Source organism: Larus michahellis, chromosome 5 (genome assembly GCF_964199755.1).
Source record: "Larus michahellis chromosome 5, bLarMic1.1, whole genome shotgun sequence".
Taxonomy (NCBI): domain Eukaryota; kingdom Metazoa; phylum Chordata; class Aves; order Charadriiformes; family Laridae; genus Larus; species Larus michahellis.
Window position 1 is genome coordinate 66,001,471 of NC_133900.1, and position 27,089 is coordinate 66,028,559.

At 37.4% G+C, this 27,089-nt stretch overlaps 1 protein-coding gene across 6 annotated transcripts in view; it reads left to right on the plus strand.

Annotated features, from left to right (window-relative positions):
• RBPJ (recombination signal binding protein for immunoglobulin kappa J region) overlaps nt 1–27,089 on the plus strand; it is a 153,288-nt gene that overhangs the window by 102,025 nt on the left and 24,174 nt on the right. For 4 of the 6 annotated variants that reach the window (XR_012587077.1, XM_074587745.1, XM_074587744.1 and 1 more), the window contains exons 2-3: nt 20,125–20,163; nt 23,513–23,608. Coding sequence is in view for 4 of the 6 variants with exons in the window: in XM_074587745.1 (XP_074443846.1) it covers nt 20,125–20,163; nt 23,513–23,608 (135 nt within the window). In the remaining 2 variants the exon portion in view is untranslated. Of the gene's footprint in view, nt 1–8,314; nt 8,374–20,124; nt 20,164–23,512; nt 23,609–27,089 lie in introns of those variants that run through there. The other 2 variants (XM_074587746.1, XM_074587747.1) reach the window with 2 other exon arrangements.

Genomic DNA, 27,089 nt, shown 5'->3' on the forward strand with positions numbered 1-27,089 from the left:
TCACAAAAAAAAATAAAATCTGTATTTGAAAGGTTAACATCAAGACATTCCTGAAGTAGATGTGTAGCACTGATGCGTGCACTTTCTCTTTCAACAGTGAACCTCAGTTTACTCTCAGTGATTAAGCAGCTCATGTAGCCCTTTGGCTAAAGAACTCCTTCCCCCTTCATTTTGCAGCAGAATTTAAAAAGTCAAATTGGCATGTCCTTTGTATATCAGGATGAAATAATAGTTCCAGCCAGTGAGGCTTGATATGGGCAACCTTTCTCCTTTGGTAAAAGGAAACACAGCATTCAGTCTTGCAACACTGGACCATAGTTGGAGAAACAGGAAGCAAACACTTAAGCTTTGTCCCAGATCTTCATTGCTCCTTCTGTCTGTGGCCTCTTCCTTTTTTCAGCTGCTTTCTTAATTTCTGGTTTGGAAGCCAAAAGTAACTTCATGCTGTTCTCCTAAGAGTTGAGTCATTTATCAGCTTCTCCTTTGCCAAATAATCTGTAATGGAATCCACTACATTTTCTTCTGCCTGAGGCCGTTTATTGCATTGTGCACTTGCTTTTGCCTTTGTCTCAATCTTCTTGATTCCTTATTCTGTCAGTTTTCGACAGTGTCGACAATTAATGGTAGCTGTTAGAGACATCTTCTTGAGGGCTTCGAGTCTAAAGTGCCCTAGGTCTTGACACGGTGTCATTCCTGTAAGTAGCCTCTATTCACCTATAACTCATACTGGTTGCAAACTTTATCTGCTGGGTGCCATGCAGGTTCAGGGAGTTTAACAGCCCCTGTTTAACAGGGGCTCTAGTATACCTGAAAGCATGGACTGTGGTGGGTTTCATTAGAAAACCAGTCAGGATAACTGGAGGTCTCGGGACCTCTCTATATTCCTTTTGTATTGTGAAGAGTGGTACCCTGATGGTTAGTGTACTTTAGGTTAGTCCCAAGGTATGCTGGCATGGTTGACCAGGTCTTGTAACTATTAAAAGTAGCATAGTTGAGCAGCTGTTGGGTGCCTGTCGTGACATTGTTTGTGTAGTTAATGAAGATATATTTCTGAAAGGACACTCTGCTTTGTAGTTGCCAATCTCTGGGGAAACTGGAAAATCCTTTCCTGGGGGAGGGGAACAAACCTTGAATAAACCAAACAAAACAAACCCAAAATAACCCCACAAACCCCCTCAAAAAACTCATCTGGATCTGCAACTTCTTTTTTTTTTTTTTTTTTTTTGAAATAAAGCGCTCTGTTTTCTTATTTAAATTAACTTTGGGAAAACTAAATACATGACTAGTAGAGATTCATTACGCTTTCCCTTACTGTTTGTAGTTAATTTTATTAGTAAGCATTTGTATTACCATACCGCAGTTGATGGCTGGCTTTCGGTGTGTACCTTCCAACGGCTGTGGCATTCTGTCACAGTGCTCAGGTCAACAGTGAGCGTCTGCGGCTTCTGAGCAGTGTGATTTGCAGGCTTTTCAAGTGTCACTCCAATATGAAACTGGCTTTGCTGACGTGTTAAAACTGAATTTTAGTTCTGGGGTGGGGTGGCCGTTCGAGGCTGATCATACTGATGATGCCAAGTTGCCTTGGGATTCCCTTGCATATCTAGCGTAGCCTTGTTCTATGGCAGAACTCTACCTTGGTCTCTTCTCTGCGCCCCCCCCCCCCTCCCCCCACCCCGGTCTCTAAAGCACATAGTATGTGTCCTTTACTATCTACAGTATGCTTGGACCATGTGAGGTCCAATTATTAATGAAAGCTGTGTTTATTCATGGCATCAACATTGATCTCAGAAATCCCCTGAATTGAAAATAGTCATAGACAGGAGAATGTTCAGGGGAAGTACCATTTAGGCTTGTCTGGTTCTTACTCTTCTTCAGCTGTCCATTAATCCTGCTGTTGGAGGTGGACAAATGGATTGCTGGAGCCTAGACCTGAAGAGGAATAACCCCTGCATCCACTGGCAGTGGGAGCAGAAGGCCCTGCACTGCTGGGTGGACTGTGTCAGCTCTGCCCATTTTCCTCATCGTTGCCTCACGTGCTTTGCAGCAGCAGAAGGGAGTGGAGGGGAATGGATGGACAGTAGTCTGGGGTTGGGGAAGAGAGTGAACTCTCTACATACGAAGGCAGATGATGATGTATGTATATGTGTGTGGAGAGGCATCCTAATCTTTTGGATTTCCTGCTACTGCAAAGACTTTGCTGTCTGAAGAAATTTTGGAGGTGGAAAAATTAAATTTCACTATTTCAGTGTTGAAGTTTTTGTCTGATTCGTTAGATTTTTTTATATATATATATTTAATTTTTTTTGTTAAGGTATGGAAACATTGAATGGCTTTTCTGTTTTACACGTTCTTGTATTTAGCTGTAGGGAAGTTGGTCTTTCTCCCCCCCTAAGGGAGTTTCCTGTGTATATGGAAAAAATACAAAACAGAAGTGAAAAAATACCTCAGGCTTCCAAACCTGCTGCTCACATTTCACTTCTCCCACTACCCTTCTTGTCATAGAAACAGTCCAGCAGTTCTTCCTCTGTCCCCGTAGTGATACCATCTATTTAAAGAGCTAGACACCATCATAGCTAATATAGTAGGTAGCTTGGCACACAAAATTATTACAACAACCTGTGAACCACTGGGGGAATGAAAAAAAAAAGATAAAAAAAAAATTAAGTTACACAGTGAAATCATTTTCTGGTGTTTATCTTTAAATTGCCAGAATGTTTTATTAGGCTTTCTTCAGGCTAGTAAACATAACTTCATACCTGTTCCAAGAGGTTTATAGTCATAAATAAATTGAGTATGCAACTCATCTGTTTTTTTGTTTAAAAATCCACTTAAGGCAGGGGCCGTAAAATTGTGCGTAACTCAACAGTTACGTTGCATTTAATAATTTTATTATTGTCATTAGAAATTCTGGAGACCCTCTGCTTACAATCTGACTGTAAAGCAAACAGTTGGTTTCTGTATTTGTAAGCCTGGGTGGATAGCATGTATGTAGATAACAAATTGAAAATATTTCTAAGACGAAATGCTGGTATTGTATTCTATATGCATGAATGCTGTTTTGACAGTATTTAAACTTTCCCATAACCATATAAGATAATTTAAGCACTTCAGAATTGGCATTCTTCATTTGTTTAGACTGCATTTTGCATATGTAATTTCCAAGTTCTTCTTGTCTCCTTCAGTGATATTGGTATTTTGGAAATGTCTATCCAGCCTCCAGTTTTCATAAAATTCGTAGTAACTTAATTGTCTTTAAAAACTCTTTTCTTCTTTTTAAACGTATTTAGAACTGATTTATGGGTTCCAAAGTTATTGGAAGGAGGGCTAATCAGTTTTGTAGCATAAGCTTCATTTTTTAGTAAACTGGGAGACTAAAGTAATGAAGGAGTATTAGCTGTTAGTAGAATACTAAGTCTGCTCATTGTCATGTCCATATTTTCCAGAATGCATTAATGTCTTGGAAGAAAAGATACCATCTCTTAAAATGCCGAGTTATAAGCTGCAACTTCTAGTATAGCTCATCCTGTGATTTTCTTTAGGATGAGACTTTTTTTGTTCATTTATCTTGGGTGCACAGGCATTTGCATGTTTTAATTTAGGAGTTCAGCTTATCTGTCTCATTGCTGAACCTTAATGATTGCATTTGTCTGTGACTTTCCCATTTTTCTTGGAGAGCTCAGCCTGCCCTGTTTGAAGCAGCAGTAGGCAGGAATTGTGGGAAGGAAATCTCCCTATTGATTAGCATGTTCCACATGCCACACACTTGGCAGTTCTGTGTTGGCAATCGTTTTTAAACTGGTCAAGATACAATTGAGACGGTGGTAGCTGCTAGCTGAAATGACTTCTTAAATTTGGTTGTTTAGTACTTCAAAACAGTTTTGACAATTTACTTTCCCTTCTGGCCTGAATATACTTGAAAGGATGAGACAATGTTTTGAAAAGAGGTTGGGTTCAGAGCTCAGCAGTTGGGAGTCTTCACAGGACTGCTTAGGCACGCTTATCATGCGGTAAAATCCTTACACAAAAATTTGTGCCAGCACAGGCATTATTCTGGGAAACTAGTGTAGCAGTCACAGGTTCAAGATCATGCAGAAGTTAAGTGCTGTTGGGTAAAACTTTAATTTGAAATACCAGTTCCTTAAAAGCTTACAATACCTAGGTCAAGTGAAATTTGTCTCAGAAACGTTCTTGTTTTCAAGTTGGCTTCATAGTTTATAGTGTACCTCATTAAGATGCAGGGAGAAGTTTTACCAGTAATTTGCATCTGTGTGGAGTTTAAACTTGACAAACCTGAAAAGCAAGCCTGCTTGAATTAAGTATGATTCACACAATTTCCATTTAAAAAAATGGACAATAATAACTGCTTTGCATTTGTGCTCTGCAGATGTTTTTCTTATGAAAAATGCCCCATAAAAGCTATTTGGGCACAATAGGAGCATGTGTAACTATGTAAGGGAGCTGTAATATTATAATGCCAGAAGACAGGATGATAAGGTGTTAGTCTGCTGACATCCCAGATGTGTAATCTAATCTTCTCATATGGTTGTTGTAAATGTACTGTGATAAGGAGGAGTAAAAGTGTATTTTTGGAGTGTCCATTTGATTATCTTGTTCAGGGATCATTGACCCATTTACCACAACAGTTATTAAAAGTATTATAGTATTTGACTATGGGCATCATGGAGATTATATTTCTCTAGCAATTTGTCTCTAGATACTTGCATTTCGCAATTAAAAATAACACTAATTGAAAGGAACTTCTAGCTTATATCATTTAAACAGAAATAAACTTGTTATACATACCCTATTTTCTTCTTTCTCTTTCAATAGTCAAGTATTAGTTAAATGGCAATCTGAATTTCTATGTCTTTCCCAAGTGGGAAATTAATTATTGCAGGAGCTGTAGCATAAATTAATCTCATGGAAACATAGAAATAATTTACCTATGAATCAATTCAACAACAACAAAATATCCAAAGCTTTTGAATCTTTTAAAATTTATGTTTTTATTAAAACACAGGTGTAGTTAGGTGACTTTAAAGGTTTAAGAATAGTTTGCTTATATAAAATGCTCCCCAGTTGGAGACCATTAGCACAACCACAGGGAAAAGGACTGACGATGAAGAATGGCCTCCAAATGATGTAGCAGTCCTAGAAAGTTGAAAAAGAGCCTTCTAATTCTCCCTCTTTTCTGGGATGTGTGTTTATTGCTGTTGTTTTCATATTCGTGGGATGATGCATTCATAAGCTTAATTACGAAACAATATGCTTGAGATTGATTAATTCTAGGATACTGACAGCTCATTTTGCAACTGCACCCAGTTAATGTTAGTGTAACCACATAATTCCTGGGTGATGCAATAGGAAAACATCTGAAATCTAGGAAAACCTATAATTTTGTAAAACAGGTTGGTGCCAAATAAGGCTTTGTTAAAAAGTATATGTATTCACAGGTTTTGTGTCATCATTTTAATCTATTGAAGAGATGAATTTTATATGCCAATTTTGAAATTACTGTTTGCATGGAAACTGCTTATGAGCTGATAACCTGCTCTCTTCTTACACACTGGTATCATTTGTGAGTTGTTTTATAAGTCTAGAATCAGTGGATGAAGCACAGTTGCATAGAAGTAAGTTTATATATAACTCCAGCAATCTCCTTTTAATGAATATAAGGAGCCGCTTCCGTTTTGCATTTGAAGTATTACAGCAGTATGAGAGCTGGAGGAAGAAGGTGAATGAAAGGAGAGGGTACACACTGTAATAATACTGTGTTAAAAAAAATATTCTAAAATATAAAAAGGTGACTCAACTGATTGAGTTGCTGGAGGAAGGAGAGGACAGGGAATCGTCCCCATTTCCCAAGATGTTTTTTAGAAGTACAAAAGATACAGTAAAGATTTTTAAAAATGGCTCTTGAAACTTCACTTTGGTGGGCTAAACACTGTATTTACTATCACTGTCAGAGCTTACAGTTCCTAAAACAAGATCAGTAAAGGGAATGTATGAATTGTGTTTTTTTTTTTTATTGCATTATTTAAAATACAATTAAGTAGGTCTAAACTGAAGCTGTGGATGCACCAGATTTCTGATAGTGTGCTGCTGCCAAAGTGGGAGGTCGCATTGTCCTCGGAGTGTTACTGTCAATTGCATTGCAGTGTGGCTGGCGCTCACTGGGTTCGTGACTGAATCAATAAAATTCACTTTTCTTCCTTCCTTTCATCCCTCCTCCCCCAGAAGATAGTTTTTGTTCTGGGTTACTGATTTGAGTGAATCTGTGGAAAGGTCTGACAAGTGCTGGAGTATGGTGTGTAAGGGTAGGTCAGCGTACAGCCAGGAAACTGGCAGGCGGGACCTGTGTTTGGTGGTGACAAATCAGCTCAGCTGCCTGGGAAGCCACAGTCCAACTGTGAACTGGAGCAGCTGGGACACAGACACGTTTGCTTACCCTGACCTAGCAGAGAGGTGGGAGAGGCATTTGAGACAGTGGTGACTTAAACTGTCACAGCAAGACTTGCCAGGGTTGGTCTGCTTAAACCTTAGAGAAGTTAGTATATTTAGCTGTCATTTTGCATTAAGTTCTAACTGCGTTTGGGGTGAGAGTCTTATAACTATCCTAAGCTAAACTTTGACTAAGAACGTGAGTCTGCTGCTACGATCTCTTAATTATGCTTAAGACTTGTTTTTTGCAAGTCATTTTCCTTACAGAATTCTTCTGTGTTTCCTTTTCTTACGTATAGTTCTTTCCCATGAGAGTTACAGGCTTGGTAGAATGCAAGAGAAAACAAGCTTAGCTGCTCCTTCTGTGTAATCTTTTTTTGGCTTCTGTTAAGGTTGAATTTGCTGAGGTGACTGAACAGCTTTCTGCAGCCCAAACCACTGGTCTGCCTCTGTCTTCTGCTTCCCAGGGTGTTAGTGGTGTGACAGATTGATGGGCTGAGTTGGCTCCCACTGAGGGTCTGAGCTCTGCAGGTGGCACAGGGGAAGCTGATTGAGGAGCTTGGAGCAGGACAGTAAGCCCCTTAGAGACAGATTAGTACGTTCTACTTGTTTTCCTGATGATAGGAAGCAGCCACTGTAGTAATGAAGGTCCTTGGTTTATGTGGGTATAGAGTAAGGAAAAGCACATGGAAGAGTGTTTCAACTATTACTTTCACAGAGCAGCGGTTAGAAATTTTGAGCTGACCAATGACTGTCCCTTTCAAGAACCTGTTATCTTTTCAAGAGGTGTTCAAAAGAAATACATATTTGCCTTTATGGTTAGTGAGGTTAGGCTAGCTTTTTGAGAATCTTCCTCCTTTGCAAGTTCAGTATGGTTCTTTACCACTTCCTTGCAATATCATTCACAATTTCTGCTTCTATTATGTATTTTTGGCATTACAGCGAACGGTGGCAATTCAAAGAAAACCATGAGCTTTAAGGTTTTGTGCTTCTTTTTTATTTTTTTTAAAGTTGCTTTCTGCACAGAAGATGAATACTTATCTTCCAGTTAAGGATGGGAAAGTATATTTAAAGAGGAGAAGCTGTTCTCTGAATGCTGCAGACATTCAATTGTTGAAAGCAAGGTTGAGGTTGAGCAAATCCTCAGGTACTATAGTGTAGCGGAGGGTTCCTGTATTGCCAGGAAAGTGGTCTATAAAGTCTCATGTTGTGTCTAATTTGTGACCTTTGTCAAGTAATCAGGCAACAACGGTAACAATCAGTAGGTTTATTGAAGTTGATTCCTCTTGTATCTAAAAAAAAAAATAAATCCTTCTTCAGACTAAATCTTACTTGCAATTATGAGCAGATGGTAACTGTAAAAAGCACTGTTTTGTTACTTAATACCTCTGTTCTTACCATATTTAGAAATCTAATTTCTTAAAAGGTAGCTGCGTGTTTTTTAAAGGTTTGCTGGTGTTTAAATTATGGTTTAGTAGGGGACATAGAATCACTTTCTTAGGAAATAAGAGTCAAGGTCACTCGTGAAATATCTTTTCATGGGTGATGTGCAAGGTGAGATCCAGGGGAAAATTTACTGTGCTAGATGGACAAGAAGAATCCTAATAAGTGTACACTGAGCAAAGTAGTTGTCACTGAAAGCGGTGAATGTGGGACGTTACATGTGGAAGCATGCTTCAGACTTTTTATGTATTAGCAGTTTACCATTATTTTAGTGGCTAATTTTGTGAACTATGTGCAGTTGCAGTTGTTTTCCTTTTTCCTAACAGTCGCTCTTTTTTGCTTTGAGTGGATGAAGATAAAACTAATGAGCCTTATATTGCACATTCCCTATGCGGTTACAATAGCTGAGCCAAATTATATTGTGTTTTAGGGACTGAGATTCTGTTGGCATGCTGATTTTTCAAGCTGATAACTCTTTCAGCTGCTAAGGTAAGTGTGTGCGAATCTGCAGTTTCCACTGAACATTTGAGCCAACGTTATTAGGGAGTCAATCAAAAAGAAATAATAGCATGTGAATATAAAGGAATCTTAATAAATGGAGTAATTTTTGATGATGATTCTCACATTCTGTGCCATTCCACCATTTTAATGGCATCCTTTAAGTTGATAGTATCTAAGTTCTTTAGTGTACTTGAGATCTTTGGGCTACTGTAGCTTCTTTCAGCAAGTACCTACAGCAAAAAGCAAAAGCAGGGAAAACATATCTCCAGGTGTATTTTTAGTCACTTTTTTGTTCTTAAATAAGCTGTCATCACTGACTTTCATGCTTTGCTTAGTGTGACAGAGTCGTGAGTTCTGTCTGTATTAAAATTATGTTCTTTTTGAATGAGACCTTTGATTTTTAGAATCATGTACAAGTATAGTGATTTACTGGATGAAGTTTTTTTCCAAATGTAGGTAGACTACTATAAAGAAGTGAATTGTTTACTTTCTCTAAGTTGTTTAAAAGTGAGCCTATTTACTGATACGGTGCAAGCTGTATTTAAATTGCAGTTGTGGTTCTGTGATTTTCTTTTTATGGGGATTGGAAAAGAGAGAGGACAATAATGAAAGCAACGTGGGAGGATGAAAGCAGGTCAGAAAAGGGAGAGGGAGTTTCTAATTGAACCAGTGACTTCCAGTGAGAGGGCGTGACTAAATGAAGCATAGCTTTTTCTATTGTATTTATGTCAGTATTATTTGATATAGTGCCAAAAGTGTATGTAGAGCTGTACAGTAGAAGACTTGTTTCAAACACGTAACATGTTCCCTGTGCTGGAGGACTTAAATTCTTTAAGTGTAGGCCGGAGCGGTACAGGATCATGCAGTACAAAGATATGATAGTGCATGGTTGGTGGCATTCACCCTGGAGCAGGTGGGTCCTTTTTTTTTTTTCTCTTCATTGAGGAGAGGGAATGTTTTGTATATTGATAAAAAAACTTTCTGGTTTCGTGATTTCAGGGACTGCTGTGCCCTCTACTTCCAAAGAGCCACAGTGCAGTTGGACCACCCATCATTCGCTCTTTACAGGGGAGAAAAGGACTTTAGGAGCAGGAGAGATGCTAGCATTGTTTATGTCCCTTAGACATTCTTGATTGGTGAGGTTTTAATTAATTTTACCTCCTTTTGTAGGATGGATAGGAAAGAGGGTACACTGGGTCAGTAGTATTTCAAACCAGATGGGCTGAGAGTTTGCTCTTTGCACATTTTGTGTGGATATGAAAAATGTATTTATTTTTTAAAATGGGTTAGCTTTTAGTTCAACTATTAATCTTTGAGACAAAGTCTTTATAGCAATATTTATTACTATAGACACCCTAATGAGAATGAGGGCCTAAGTGCCCCTGGCAGGCGAAAGTGAGAGTGAGCTGATGACTGCATGTGACTCTGTTAGTGCATGTGTTCATCCTGAATGGTGAACCAGCCGGTGGTGTGATGGATGATCTGGAAACTGTCATTTTGCTGACTTCATCAGCGCTGGAGGATCATGCTTACAAACACAGTTACACCTGGAGGGAGCAACAGGGGAGATAGGTGCCATTTTTTCAGTAGTTTCCGTCCCTAAGGTATGTGATATTATGGAGAGAATAGCCTCTGAAATGCATCATTTATCTGTGTATTTAGTTGCATATGTCATATTACATAAATCTAAGTATGTTCATAGCAAAAAAACCCAGACCACTCCTAAGTTACATGTTACATGCATCACTGCAAAGTAGTGGATCTGCACAATCTTCAGTGTCTTCTGCACCTTTCTTAGAACTGAATAATGGCTACAACTATTTTTATTGAGGAAGTAGCACAGCAACTGCTTCTGTGGTTCTGCTAAGTGAAAGGAAATGGTAGAAGACCATAAAATGCTTAGGGTATGAGTAGTCTTAAGGATTTAAAAACTCCTTTCTCTAAGATGCTATGGAGATAAAGCCACAGTAGTTAGAGACACTCACAGTGTAGGCTGGGTCATGTTAGGCTGTACGGCATTAAGTTACAAGAAAATATAAAGATCAGTGGAAGGCAAAGAAAAAATACATGTGGGACATGGAGGGGGGACTTTTGAAGAAATGTGAAACGTTCTATTTGAGCATACGTAATATTAATTGCTTGTGTTTATTCATATATCTGAATATATACTGAATTCATATATCCATGTCTTTTGCATTAATCTCTTAGAAATTATGAATTATGTCCTTTAGGTGTTTTTGTTTTTTTAATCGTGTTGAACATGTAGAATATCACTTTTTTGAGCTCTGCATTTTTACCATTGGCAAAGGTAACACTGCCCTATTTTCAGATTCATTGTAAAAACAAAGGATATCAGTGTGGAATAAGGTGCAGTTAAAGAAATCAAATGCATCAGTTATCTCCAACAGCAAACAAATATTAAAAGTGATGTGAATCAACAGCTACATTTAATGCGTATGTCATAGCAGAAACCACTGTATGAAATTTTGTGGTCTTTTTTATATGCCGGCTCATGCCGGATCATAAATGGCCACTTTTTAATATGTAGGAATTCTCTTTGTGTCTGTGAAACCACCAGATGGGATAATGTTTCCTAGTGATAGATGATCTTTTCCCTTGGGAGCTGTGTTCTGAAATGTTTGTAAGAGAGTGTGGTTGTGTAGGTGAACGCACAGAAGTATTTCCAGTTTTTGCATCTTGTCTTCACAGAAATCTGTGCACAGGAAAATGTGCTTACATTAACAGAAAATTCCGCTGTTTTAAAATGTACATCTGCTGTTTTGATTTTACTGTTATGTAACATGTTACTCTAAATGTAGAAATCTGCAAAAACAAAACAAGGCTGATGTGGAGTAGCCGAGTCTTACCATGTAGGTTGCAGTATACTGCTTAACCTGTATGAAATGTTTTTAACAAACAGAAGATTAAGGGATAGTTCCTGAGAACTATTCAGTGTATCAGTTGGATATATGTTGGCTTTGATAATTTTAAGCATGGTTTAAAGTCCATGAGTATGAACTTCCCTCAGTGCTGCTTCAATTCCTCACTAATTTGTCTGTGGTAAGCAAATTGAAGCTGGAAATGAGCAGAGGATAGAGGATTAAAAGAAAGAGAAAACAGAGTCTTAGCACGGTACTTGAATCCATCTCTTACAGTTTTTCTTCGATGATGTCTCTCTTAACAGATGAAAAATACTACTTTTATATTAATTCTCAAACTTTAAAACTAGAAATCCTAGTATTTCCCTTTCCTAGATCTTAGATAACCTCAGTAGGCCAAGTGAACTCAGTGAACTCACATACTGGTGAGCTTGTAGTCACCACACTTAATAGGTTTGCGATAACTGATCATATAGCAGCTTGAAATTAATTATTTGAAAAATATTTTTGTTTCTTATGGCAGAAGCAACATGCCCTGTTACTACAAGGATCATCTTGTGCTAAAGGCTGAACAAACATTTAAAAGACTTCCTAGCTTTCCAGAAATGTAGCAGTTGTTTTAAAGTTGAGGGAGAATGATAAAAAGTACCTGTAAATGACTCGTCTCATTTTAATTTCTTTCTTAAAAAGGCTTTTGTCTCACGGCCCAACTCCAAACTCTTCACATTCTTTCACAAGTTTCATGGCTGTATAAGAGGTCTAGGAGAAGGTTGCATTTGACAGTTGGCTGTGTTTTTAGAACTGGGATTAAGCGAAACACAGAGGTTTCTTTTGCTACACTTCTAACTACAATATACCTTTAGTAGTTGAAATGGCAGTATTTCTTCCTCCTCGGTCCTGTCACACTTAATGGCTTTTGGGTTACCAGCTATTTGGTAGGTATTAGAAACGTTGGAACTTCAGCCTCTCACCAAAATTCATTGTCACTTCATATTGTTGGACAGCAGAGGTTGGAATTTCTTATGTTCTTTTTTTCTGAATTGCATAGTGTATTCTGAAACTTCTCTAGAGATTATATAAAAAAAATCCGAGATGCTTTTCATTAGACTCCTCCTGTTTCAAGCATTGTTTCCCTCAGACCTCCTCTGAGGAAGTAAAAACTTTCTTTAGTCACTCTATTCTCTATTTAATTTAGTATTCTTAATCATCTCTATTGCCTAGTAAGCCTATGCGAAGCACACTTTATTTGTCTCAAAATCCATTTATTTGACAGCTTTGTTTAAGGAGAGTGGGACTTGCCACTCAGTCTCCGGGTCTTATACTGCCCTGGATTAGTGATTGCCATATCTTATTTCTGACAATGATGAGAGGTGTGTGCTTCAGGAGAAGGAGCTGGAATGATTGCCCTGAAGTTATGGGATAACATCTTTTCAGGGGAGCTGCCTTCTGAGTACTTGTCTGGGAATTGTTTCCAGAACCCATTCTGAGGTATTACAGTCATCTCTTGTAGCTTATTAAAGAGTTCCTGTAACGTGTAACGTGTTCTGCAGCAAATACTGTGATATGTGCTATCATATAGCTTGACCAATAAAGAATTGGTTTGGCTATTCAGGAGAAATCTTAGGCCCTTGCTAGATCAGTCAAAAGCACCAACAAGTGCGTAGGTGCAGCGAGAAATGATTTGACAGTTGGACGTTTGGGAGTGAAACTTTTCTAATGAACAGGCTCTCTGTGCCTTTTCAAAATCTGGCACTTGTTTCCCATGTAGAAAGCATCCGGTTTTCTTCAGTTTTCTCGTTGTACTGGGTCTGGCTGGGATGGAGTTAATTTTCTTCATAGCAGCTGATGTGGTGCTGTGTTCTTTGTGACCAAAACAGAGTTGATAACACACTAATGTTTTAGCTCTTGCTGAACAGTGTTTGCACAGTGTCAAGGCCTTCTCTGTTTCTCACTCTGTCCTGTGTCTGTCCCCCCACAATGACTGGGGGGTGCACAAGACGTTGGGAGGGGACACAACCAGGCAGATGACGCAAACTAACCACAGAGATGTTCCATGCTGTATAATGTCATGGCTGGCAATAAAATGGAGGTTAGTGGGATTTAGAGAGGTTACTCAGCTTTTGCTTGGGAACTGGCTGAGCATCAGTCTGCCCGTGGGAGGTGGTGAGTGATTGGCTTGTTTTGTTTTGTTTCTCTCTTCTTCCACTTCTTTGTTTGTTAAACAATTTTTGTCTCAACCTACAAGTTTTCTTGCTTTTTACTTGTGCTTTTCTTTTCACCTATCTGATGGCAGGGGGGTGTAAGCGGCTGTGTGGTGCTTAGCTGCCTACCAGGCTTAGCCCCCAGCTTCCATCATGATTTCTTCATGCTTGAGCAAGTCAAAAGAGAAACTGAAGAGATCTCAACTCAGATCTCAACATATGGATATCTACTATAATATGTTTTTGTATTCTTCAAGGTAAGGCAAGTATTTTGCTTTTATTTTCAATGTTGAAATTTTTAAGGCACCATGACAACTTCTGTCACATAAAAAAGTCAACAGACAAAACAGTAACTCTAGTGTATTTTTACTAGTCTTTGTATATTCTGGAGTTAAATCTGAATGTTTTGCCTTACCACAGGCTTTTCTGGTGCCTCATCTCCCATAATGTTCTTGGGCTCATTCTTCTCATCTAGCAAGTCTTAGTTTGCCACTCAGGTCTTCCCATTCTCAGTCCTCACTCTTCCTGTATTCCCCTTGTGTTGGCCTCTCCAACATGCTTGCTTTCTGCTCAGCTGTTATTTCTACTGTATTCAAATTTGACAATTCCCTTTTGCTTTTGCCTCTCTGGAGAGCATTATTTACAGAAAGATCTGTGCAATTCCTACTGGATGCCAAAAATTGTGTCAGTCTGTAGGCCAAGTGCAGATAGAATTCTTAAGGCAAATTGCTAAAGTTTGCCTCTATTTGGATGTTGTGGAAGTATTTTTTTTTTTAAGGCTTCTGGGCTCGATAAATAAAGGTGAATGGACTTTCTCAGGGACTGTAAAAAGGATGTTCTTGGCTGAAGCCAATACCAGAAAAATTTGAAGTTCATATTCCAGGCAGGAGGATGCTAGAGCAGTTTAGCGACCACAGATTTTCAAAGCTGAGGATGGGACAGCATGTGATTTTTTTTTTTTATCCTTTTTTTAAAATAGTAATTTTGTTCTTGCAAATGGCAAAACTGTCTTGGTTAATCTTATTTTTCCTTCCAAAGTTGATTTGACTTATAGAACTACTGAAAAAAAAATTTAGCCAAAACAGGGAAGTTTATCTCTAGAAAGTAACACTGTTTGGTGCTTTTAGTAAAGGCATATAATAACTGATAGATGTGGGGGGGTTTTGTGTGTTTTCGCTCCTTTGTACATCCTGGAAACAGTGGAAATTCATATTCCTGCAGCCATAGAAAACTATAGTATAGTACATATTGTATCTGAGCTAGGAATTCCAAATAGGATTTGGCATTCTGCTATTTTCTGAAAACACTTGAAACTTAACCCTGTATGTTGTGTCATGTTTTTACCTAATCAAAGAATATAAAAAGTTAGAGCAAAACTAGTTAGTGTTCTTGTAAGATTAATGTTAGTTCACTTGTTCATTTCCATAGTTAGTTGAGGGTCAATAGAAAGAAGAGTAAATTCGCTTCCCGTTCTGTGAATGGGGAAAAGAAGTTTGAATAAAAGTCTGAATGGCAAACTGGGACTTGCTAAATGAAAAGGATGGACTTGAAAAGAAGAATGGTTTGGGACATGATGTGGGAGAAACGTGCAAAATGGAAGTGAAATTAATTTATGCAAAACATCAGAAGACAAATAAAATACATGAAATAATAGAATACAAACTAGTGGCTGGAGAAAATATAGGACTGGGAAAAGAATTATTAGAAGTATAACTTGTTGCAACAGCAAGTGATTATCGTGTGACTGATACTCACATTCATGTTTGCAGTGCAGTGTGTTAGGGAAATACTAATAAACCACAGTTTGCACTGAATTAGTTTTGTGAATTGAAACGGCAACTTGGCTGTATGTCCAGAATTCCAATACAGTATACCTGAGACAGTGTGTAGTCTTGGGTAGTAAAATAACAAAAACAGGAAAGGAACTTGGTGAGCATTCAGATATAATGATATATAATGTACAATTAGGATTTCAAATTATATATATTCAGCTTGTTTAATAACCACTGTTGTAATAGAACTGATGTGTTTTTAGTTTCCTCTACTATATATTTTTGTTATCCAACAATCTGCATACTTTCAAGACGTAAACAAAGAGGAGGAATAGAATTACTGAATATAAAAAGAAATTCCAGAACAGGGGAAAACCTACGCAAGAAAAATGTTGCAGTCTGTCATCTCTGACAGGTAACCTTGAAATGTCTGAACTGGCTCATTTCTCAACATGCCAATCAAATACGAAAGTGTGAAATAACAGCGATCATAGCTTGTACAGTGTCTGTCATTCGGTACAAAACCATAGATAATGTGTTTCTGGCACTCTCATGTGGGCTGTCTTAACATCAGAAAAATTAAAAGGCCTCCTAGTCTCCTACATGGTAGTTACCGATTCTTTCTTGTACTTCAGGTTGCATTGTCAATACAGGTATCTACGTCAAGTTGCCAACATATGGAAAGAGTAAACCAGATGAAGCATTAAATGAAATACATGTGATACCTTTTCTTTTTTTTCTCCTTCATGTCAATGTATATCTTGAGTTTTGCAATGTGACTGAAAATCTGGCATCCTAGATGCATTTGCTGCTGTGGAATATATCAGATTCATAACAGTATACATACTGGACCATGCCTGCTAGTTGTCAGTAATGGATGATTAAGGAAAGAATATGAAAGATGGTAAATATAGGCTGTTGTTTTTTTTTCTTGTGGTAACTTTGCAGCTGGTAGAACATGGTTTATGTTTTCCTGAGAACAAGGTTGTAAAACATAGGTCATTATGCTGAGCAGAAGCTAGTGGAGTTCTGTACCAGACTTCTGTTTAATCTTTTGAATCCATTTGTGCTAGCAGCCTCCACAACATCACAGAATCATAGAACAGTTTGGGTTGGAAGGGACTTTAATCTAGTTCCAACATCCCGACATGGGCAGGGACAGCTTCCACTAGACCAGGCTGCTCAAAGCCCCATCCAGCCTGGCCTTGAACACTTCCCAGGAAAGGGGCAGCCACAGCTTCTCTGGGCAACCTGGTCCAGTGTCTCACCACCCTCATGATGAAAAACTTCTTCCTGATATCTAATCCAAATCTGCCTTGTTCTAGTTTGAAGCCATTACCGCTCATCCTATCGTACATGCCCTTGTAAAAAGTCCCTCTCCAGCTTTCTCGTAGGCCCCCTTCAGATACCGGAGGGCTGCCATAAGGTCTTCTCAGAGCCTTCTGCTCCCCAGGCTGAACAACCCCAACTCTCTCAGCCTGTCTTTGTAGAACATATCCCCTAGCAATATGTTTCACAACTTAGTTATAACAGTGAGCAAGGAAAAAAATTGTTATTCTAAAATGAAATTTTCAGGTATTGGATATATTTCCGAATTACTGTGTTTGTGAGAAACAGAAAATAACAATCTCCTTTTCACATTTTGCATATCTTTTATTAGTCTCTTAGGTCTTTGCCTCTGTCACTTTTCTCTCATGCTCTCACTCCCACTAAAGGGTAAAGAGTTTTATCCAATTGCATATGAAAACTATTTGTGGTATCTTTTATTACTTTGAGATGACTTTTTTTCCACTACGTTTTCAGTGAACTTCAGACAGTTTTCAGAATTGTGGGTGTGTGGCAGAATGACATGGTAATGTCTATTGAGAGAGTGAGGTTTTTACTGGATGTGTGAGAATGCAGTGTCCATCAACCTTATTCATGTACATATTGGTCACTTATTTAAATGATTTGATTTATAGCATTCTTGTGCAAGTCACATTAATTTTTCCTAAAACATGGTTAGCCCTGTGAAAATGTCGACTAATCTAAATGGTTTATAGGTCAGGTCTTAGAGTTTTTAATTCTGAATAAGGGAGGTTCTACAGGAGCTGTTCATTGACATCATTAACTGATAACCATCAGTCATCTGTCAAGATGATATTATTGAAGAAAAAGTAGCTGAATTTAATTTAGAGACAGTAAAAAAGTAGACTTAAAGTAAATGTGAATATGGAATGATTTCCTATTTTATCTCTCCCTTTAATGTGTATTGAAAGAATAATAAAAGATCTACCAAATTCAGTTTGCATCATCTCTTTGGAAGGTTCATGTTGCTAAGGGTAGCATTTATATGTATTCAGAAGTTAATTGCAGTGACATCATTAACTTTATTTTGGATAGAAGAGTCTAGGGAAAGCTGGCATGTGATTTACAAAGGTACTGCGCTGAGCATCAGATGATCAGAGTTTACCCTGTGCATCTCCAGAATGACTCAGTGCTTTATCTCTGCCTCTGAAGAATGGTGATTTTGGTACTTTTTCCTGTGCTGTATATTCAGGATTTAACTAAAGGAAAAGATGGGGTTTATTTCTTTAAGTAATTGCAACTGTTTTGTATAGATGCCTTGTTAATAAATCTTTTTTTAGGCAGCAATAAGCATACATGCAAGGGGAATGTATCTGCTGTGCTCAAGCGTTCTACATGAATAGATGTTGCCTTAGGGGAGTCTAAGATTTTGTCTGGGAGTTTTTTTTGTGTTAATGCAATTTCTGATGTACTGGTGTCCTCATCTTGGATTGTATCTCTTGGCCACAGTACAAGTGTGGGGTACGTAATGCCGCCTTTGCTCCAAAATAGGCACCTCTTAATCTTTTTTGTGGTGAATTACAATGTGCAGAGGGATTGAAACAAAGACTGTAGTTCTACTCAAAATCAGGGAGCTAATCTATAGGGATGTTGATTGCCTGTAGAGTATTGCTTAAAGGTAATCTGTTGTCTAGTCAGTGAGTCACAGATGGTGAATCCTCTGCCAGATATAACGATCCTAGGTCTTCAGGGGAGAACGGTAACTACATAGATAGTACTGGGGAGGGGGGGGAAATGCACACCTACTCACACTGTTATCCAGGGAAAATCAGAGGCACAGGGCATGCTTGGGAGATGAAACTAGGCAGATCCTGAAAAGATAAGCGGTAGAAGCAGAAAGGCTTTGGGATATAACTTTCCTGCTGCCAAACTGCAAAGCTGTTTGGGTTTTCTAGTTACCTTTCTGCATTGCAAATATGACAATGCAGTGATACATACCACAGAGAAAAATACAAATGAAGTATGTGTCCAATAGACCTCGAAATTTAAAATATAAAAAAAATATCGTGCAGCAAGAATTTTAGCTTCACTGTTTCATTTAAAGTTAAAATAAAGCCAAACAAGTGAACAGTATACCACCACCAACAAAGTAAAACATGAAAGTAACTTCTGTCTGGTTGGAAAAATAAATTTTAATTTCATTGTTTAAACTGAAAAAAAATAATTTTTCTTTATCTGGTTTATTCAATTCATCTACATAGAGTGGACTACCAGTACTTTAGAAGTCCAACTTCAAATTTGCTGAATGTTCTTGACACTGTCTTTTCAGGATAGTGCTATTCTGCTCAACGATAGAAATGGCAATAGCTATGGATTTTTACTTTGTACATTTATAGAATTACCCAAAAGAAATTGGAATGTATGAAATCATTCCACTACCAGTTGCTATATGAGTTCAGGACAGATCCACTGCACGAACAGGGGAATTTCTTGTCACATCATTTAATGATCAAGTTCTTGTCGAAGGCTCCCCAGGACAACAGTGTTGTAGGAGAGGTTTTTTTCACTATACAGGAAGCATAAAGGGAAAGATATGGCCACTTATCAAAGAGTTTGGCAAGCCATAGAGATATTTATGAACACTGGCAGCAGAAGCAGAGTCTCTAATGCTCTGTTTATTTTTAGATAGAAAGGTGTTAAGCTAAGCCTGCTCTTTTTTTTTTTTTCTCTTTCCTCTTAGTTCTCATTTTAGCTTGTGCTTATACTTCCTTACCAGGTTGAGCAGATGTACATTGCAGATGTACGTGGCTGGGTACAGCCTTCCTTTTTTCAGGTGTTTTACCTGACCATTTTGGTTTAATCTGAGGATGTTTTTGTTAATGAAAATGTCTGTCCTGTGTAAATTCAGTGTCTTTATGTAAATAAAGACTTTTATGGAGAGTCTTAACCTAGTGTAAAGAGTGTACTCTCTCAAAGAACAGTATTAAAGCACTGAAAGAAATACGACTGTCTCAAAACACTTTATAGCTAAAAAATGTTAAGCGTATAGCAGGATATTTCTTGATTATGTGTGGTTACATTCCATGAGAGAGATTTTTCTTATCGTTCTGTACTGGCACGTATGAAATACGTTGTCATCATTTTTGTAAGTTGTCACTGAGGAAAAACAGATTTCTGAGAAATTATCCTGATGGGAAGCATTCACTATGATGTGCCAAATCGGAGATAAGTCTGTTAATTTCTGTATATTGATAATAACTGGGGTTTTTGGCACTTCTGATCAATGCTATGGCAAAGATCTCCTAGTTATTTACATACTTGTGATATCCAACCTTTTCAAAAGTGATTTGGAGAGAAAGTAAATGTGACTTTAGCAAATAAAGTTATCTAGTGTTACAAATAAAAAAAGGCCTCAGCTATTGTGGGAAGAGTTTTGGCAAGGAGGTGGTTGATATTTTAATAGTAATCTATCTAGGAAATTTCAAAGAAAAGACACAAAATTCCAATATACTTTTAAAAATCTAAAATTGGGATGGTATTTCACTGTAAAATTATGACTAAACACTTTTGTTTTAAGTTAGCAACTTCTTATTTTTTCAGGAAATTTGGAGAGCGACCTCAACCGAAACGGCTCACCAGGTAAGCATTAAAGAAATTCTGTTTTTAACGGTTTTCTAAAGTTACCCTTTTCATACTTAGAAGGATTTCTAAGTTAAAAATTTGTGGCTTGCTAATACTAGAATTTTTAAATAGCAAAACTTTTCAATTATTGTATACAATCAGCAGCCAGAAGTAAAATTTTGAACAGTGAGTAGTTTGTTTTTAATATGATACCCAAGCCTTTGTAGAAGTGATATTGACTTCACATATCAGTTATTGTAGATTATTCGGTAGGATGTGAATCTGCTTAGTTTTAAATCACCAGGAATGAGCTGGATTTCTTTTTTTGGTTAAAAGTGTCTGGTGAGGTTGGGTAAAATAACACTTTTTACCGCCATAATCCATCTGTTACCTTACTGCTGTCGTGCAGCAGGTAAGAGCGAAATGAACACAGTTCTGTCAAGGAGTGACCTTAACCAATTTTGACGACACCTAAACAGTCAGAGATGACATCAAATAGTACCATCAAGTCAATACATTCTGAAAAGTGTGTGGAGTGACTGGAGTACGCTGCCTGATTTGCTCCTGGTCTGCCTGGGCAGTATTTGTACTAGAAGCTGTTAAGTAGTCACCATTTTTTCAAACTACTGTAGCACAGTCTGTGCAATTATTTATTATTCTGTGCCATGAACTATGCTGATTATAGGTAGCTACTGAGTTTAAAATCTACTGGTTTTTTGAAGTACAAAAGATGTGCGATTTTTTTATAGTTTTGAGTGGTAATAGTAGTGTATAAAGACATGGAAACCCATTGTCACTCTGGCCTACTTTTTGTTTTGAATGACGTTATGATGCCTCATGTAAAGCATGCGGGGGGTGCCTGGGGGAGTATTTACATTTTGTGTTGAGGAGATATCTGTCTCATTGCATTTCTGGATAAGCATCAGGTATAGCTTTTGTCATTGTTAAACTTCATTTCAATGCAAAATTGATCTAAATTGATCTATACTGACTTAAAAGTAATTGAACAAACATTAGTGTTTCCTGTTGACTTACCTGTCTTCACAGGTATTTAAATACACTAAGTTTTAAGTAATGAACTGGTTTCTGTCTTGAGCAGTGATAGCTGTTAGTATCACTCTGAAGTTACTGATAGAATTTATCTTCCATGATTTAAAAAGAACAATGACTACTCAGTGTCAGGTCTTTTAACTAAGTTTTCTGTTAACTACAGTGACTCTAAATTTTATGTGCAGGATTTTAGCTACTAGATGTGCCAGGTGCTCTTTCTTCTGAGTACAGGGTAGGCATCTGGGAACTGCTAGCCATCCTTCGAAGCAGTAGCTTGTAAACCTTTTCTATGCTGATAGAGGCTGGAAAGAAGCAACCTGACTTTTTTTCTCTTAAGAGAAAAAGGCTGAAACAGAAAAATCGTCACAGAAATTTTTGAGTATGTTTTGTTTATGTAATATTAAAAAATGTAAACCTTTAAAGACACCAGTTCAATTACTGGAAAATTATTCTGCTTTTTTGTGTAAGGGCAATTCCGTTTGTCTAAAATCTATTCGTCCTCGTGCAAGCTCCAGTGGAACAACACAACTTTGTTCATACTGTGCTAGTTGTTTCTAGACGTAAACTATAATAGTACTTAACTACCTTCATGAGAGTTTTAAGATTTAATAATGGATAATGTCGTATAAGAATTGCAATGGTTATGTGTTTTCTTTATCAGTGGGAAGGGTTGGAGGAGAACATTCCTAGTTCTCCTAGAAGCTTGGATCGTGCAAGTCCGCAGTAGCAACGGAACAGTAGAAAAGGCAGAATTTCTTCCTTGTCCAATGCTAAATAAACATTAGATACACCTAACATTTTTGTGTGTAGGTTGCTGTTTTTGAGTGGGGTTTTTTTAATGGTAGTCAAGTCAAAAGTTTTTAGTATGACATGTTCTTAATTTAGTATAACAGTACTCTTAATAGACTATTTCAAATTGTCAGATAAAAAGTTTTTAAACCACTTAAATGTAGCTAATGTATATCATAATGAAATGTATAATAATCATTTCACAATTAATTATGTTTTGTGGTTTAAAATATATTCTTAAACAGGGGTTGTAAATAAAATAAGTCTGCGTGCTTTGAGACAGTTCTTCCATCTGTACTTTCATGGATAAACAGTTTTACCAATGTCAAATATAAATAGATCGAGTTAGTCCAAATTTAAAACAATAATTCAAGTCTTTTGTCAGCTCTTATATCCTGCTGTTTACGCAGAAAATCTAGCACACTGATCACTGCCTTATGCAGGTATGACAAATGCAAGAATTTGCAAAACATCATTAGCAAAGCTGGATCATTGTTGTTGTCCAGCTTTCCCCCACCCCTCCTACTTGCTTTCCTCTATTAAACTCTATGTAGGGATTTCTTTTGGAAAGGAGTCTTGCCAAAAAATACTGCTTTTTATCTTCCATCATGTTTCACTGCAAATGTTTGGTTTTCTGTATCTGTCCAAAGGGAATTCAACAGTTGGGTGCAGTTCACACAAAGAAACCCCAAAAATCCCTCTTCTGTAGGGTTTCATGTCTTTGTATAACTTCCTGCTAAATTCATAATTTGGTTGATGACCTTGAAGATGAGTGCATTGGTGGGCATTCAACCTGCAAAAGCTCCTCCAGGGACTTAAAAGTGCTCCTGTCAGCACTCTGACACAGCGAAACCCTAGGGTGTTGAATTTGGCATGCTGCTTAATGAACAGTTAGATTATTATACAGAAGAATGATAGGGTGTATTGTTCTCTTACTTCTCTCAAGGAATTGCTGTTGGTGTGTTTGAGGTAATTATAGCTTTTATATGACATCTGTCATTAGTGATGATGAACGATAGAAAAACTAATTTATTTTTTTTACCTGATTGTATGCAGGAAGTAGAGGCTTTCTCCAGGAAAACAAATGAAATAATAAGCTGAATAATGTAAATTTTTCTTAGTATCTTCCCAACCAAAAGAAAACTCCTATATAAACATTGCATTGATTTTGTTAATAGCTTAAAGAAAAGTTCAGAAATATTTGCCATTATCATGAGATGCTAAATTGGTTAAGGAGACAATATTGAATTAATAAAGTGTGTTCTAATCAAATATTTGTGTCACGGTACTTTATAAAATTGGGCTTTGAACAGACCCCTCCTGATAGCTTCATGCAAGATAGTTGCTTCTTTTTGCTGTATAATTGTCTTAAAAAACATAACAAACTCATCTGGACCCTGTTAATAGTTGCCTTTTTTGAATTTCAGGTGTTTAGGGTTTTTTTTGTCCTAAAGCTGTCTTTGGATTATTATAATTACAAACAAAACCAAAAGAACTTTCAAAGCTTATTTTCTCTTTTCATTTTTAGGGAAGCAATGCGAAATTACCTAAAGGAGCGAGGTGATCAAACAGTGCTAATACTCCATGCGAAAGTTGCGCAAAAATCATATGGAAATGAAAAAAGGTAAGTCTCTATTCTTTCCTGGCTTCCCTCTGTAGCTTCCAGCTAGGGAAACTACAGCATGTAGTCTGGTGCATAGTACACTGCAGAGTTCCTGACGTTGTACTACAGTCTGAAGAAACATAAACCAAAATGTGTTCTTGTAAACCATTTAATTATGTAAGAAATGCTGCAGACCTGTGGCATTCAATGTAGCGATGCCTGTTCCTACCAACAGGTCCTCTGTCTGTGGGTGAAGTTTTTCATCCATTGAACTAAAATGGGTCTAATTTTAAACCTTCCATTTTAAGTCTGGAGTAAACAAGGTAATTAAGGGTGACTATTTGTAGAGGAGTGTTTTTCCTGAGTAGTTTCAAATTAATATTAAAGGGAAATTGCTAGCCTCAGTAAGATACTTTTCTGAATCAGATCTGTAGTAACTTTAAAAAGAATGACAGGTCAATCGTAGCCATATTTATGATAAACAGTCTCTTGTAAAAATCAGTATAGTACAAGTTACAATAATAGGTAGTTTTCGAAGGGACAGAATCTACAGGAAGATGGGAGGATGAATACTTTTCAGGCAAAGATGAATTTCCTCCAGTCTTCTCTGTGATGTTTTTATTGCGTGACTAGTAGAAGCAAATAGGATGGTCCTTCATGTGGAGATTTCTAGTCCTCTCATGATGAAATAGAATTTTCTTTAAATATAAATGATACTTTTCTACCTTAAATGTCACTAAAATAAATAGCACAGTATTTGGTTAGTTTTCAGATACTTTGTATTATTATTTGTTCACCACAAAAGACCATGTATTTGGCACATTAATGGTTTTGAAGTTTTAACCTTTCTTTCGCCACTGTTGTGTAAGTCCTGTTACATCACTATGGTTTTTTACTATTTTCTGAGATTAGAGATTTTAATGTATTTATGTATGAAAGCATTAGAAACCAGGAATGTTACAATTAAGCCTACAAAGTTCTCAGTTCGTTCCTACCAGTCTAAATCACACTTCCTGATGTTTGTGAATCAGAGAGACAGACTGTATTTTCAACTGTTCCGCAGTGCTCGGTGCCTGAGTACTTGCCTTTCAATGTGTGTGTCGTTTCTGTTAGCCAGTGTCTCAAGTCCTTTCTTTGGGCAGTGTCCAGGTTCTGCAGCTCCAGGGAATTGTTTACTTAAAGTCTTTTTTAGATCTTTCTGAAATTCTTGATGAGAATCAAAAGAAAAGTCAGTGAAAGAGGAAGGAGGAAGGGCACAGCAGCAGAGAAGTATGCTGTGCATCTGCTATGTAACTGTACAGTGCTGTTGCTCACTGGCACGCTTAAATGCAGAAGGGTTGCAATGTAAGGCCTTACAAGCAGTAAATGATCACTTTAACCCCTTGCAGCAAACTCGACAGCCAAAAAGATTTATTGTGACAATATAGGGATCTCTGATCGTTATCTTCTCAGATTGTATTTCACTCAAGACTTTCATAGTTAACTCATCACTGCGGGTGAGTTAAGCATATTACTCCCCAAAAATGAGGGGTGTGCCTGCAGATAAGAAAGTGACTTTCTAAACAGTGTATCTGTAACTTCAGTCAGTTTGTTCTCCTGGGGCCAGAGCAGTTTGTGAGCAGGAATATTTTGCAAAGCTGTCCTGTGTATCGTTACTTTGGAGAACAAATTGCATTAAAAGAAGGGAGAAAATAAAAAGATGAAGTATGTAATTTTGATTATTAAAAGTTACATTACTGTTTGGGAAACTTACATAAGTGTTCTGAAGAATACAGGGCAAAGCTTCAAATTGGTATTTGTTAACAGCTTCTAAAGGCTCCTATGTGCATTTCATGACATTGTTGTAAATTCCTGTTGCCTTGGATATACGTGTATACTTCAGTTGATGCTGTTAAAGGCACATATACTACCCAAGTACTATTAATGTTCAGCAAACTAGTCATTCTTTTCTCACTGCTTGAAATGATTGCTAACTGGAATTAGTGAGGCGCAGTTCGGTTGCATGTCTCATCACAACGGCATTTTTTCATGAAAGGTATCTCAGATTCACCTCTTTAAAAATGGAAGCATGTCAAAACGAGTGTAGAGAATTTCAGAGCTTTGCAAAAGACGACTAGGAATGAAAATGCTTGGGTGTTTAGTATAATGTGATGGTGAAATGATTGTCATTCTGGTATGGGTATGAAATGCAAGTTTGGAATACATACTAAGCTTTCATTTTTCAGTTGAAATATTTTAGGGTTTTTTTACATTTTAACGCACCGTTTAGACTGTCTCTGATACTGTTCTGCTAGTTCCCAGACTGCTAGCATCAGTAATGATGTCCTGTTGTTATCAGTGTAAAGAAAAAATGCCAGTTATTAAATCCTTAGATCCATGTGTGCCCTAAGGTACTTAGTGAAACTGAATGATATATTAGATCTTTTCTTTCCTCTCCTTTCCTTTTTTTTTTTTGTGTGTGGGGTTTTTTTTTAATTGCTTCTGTTTTGTTCATAGCAGAACATGCCCTTTGGTTCTTCATATTGCTGGACTGAGCAAAATTAGTAAAGGTTTAAAGCTGCTTTATGCAAGTGGTCAATCAAGTTTTCAACAGTTTTACATTAAATTCCATGTTTGAAGTGAGTAGTTTTGTATACATCTGCTTTATAGACAGAAGCCTATTTCCTCCCTGTTTTTATGGAGAAATTTTATGTCTTCCACAGGACTTGATTATGGCATGGATATAGTCTGCTTAATTTTTGATCTGTAAAGAATAAGTTAAATTGCACTGTCTTTGTAACTAAGAATTCAAGTTACAAAAGGAATTACTTCTTAAATTTTACATGTATTTCAAGTACCTATAGAACGAACTTCTGCTTTTTGTTACAGTCTTTAAACCTTGTTTGTTGTGAGGTCATGGGAAATATTTATCATTAATAAACTTCGCATGGCATAATTAAAAGGTTAGCACAATAACTACCTTTCAGTGTTTTGATGAGGCTTAGTAGATGGTGAAATAATGTGTTGAAAACTCACTGTAGACGGTGTAGATCTCACACAGTGTGGTCTGGTTTTTAAACAAGCCTCACAGAAACACAATTCCAAGTTGTTGCCGCGTGGATGGAGACTTTCTGAGTTAATTTGAGAGTGTTCTTGATACTTGTCCCTAAATAACAGTAATGAAAGGAGGTGGTGGCTTTGTTTTTTGAGTGGACTCTTCTTATTAGCCTTTCTCTTACTAAAGTTAACATTGGTTAGTTTAACAAAGAAGCCAGGAGGTAAGAAGCTCAGGGCTGGACTTTAGTCGAATTTAAGACTTTTTGCTGAATGTTTTCTGTTGGATGGCTGTCAGCTGATAGAGACTCAGGTGATGTTTATTCCTGATGAGTGTGGGTGTTTGGCTTGTGTTTCTTGTGTTTTTCCCATATTTACCGCTCACTGAGACTTCTCTCTTCAGAGTCTGAACAGTGTGAACATTCAACAGTTTAAAGGACTGAAGTGTTTTGGATTCCGAGACATGGTT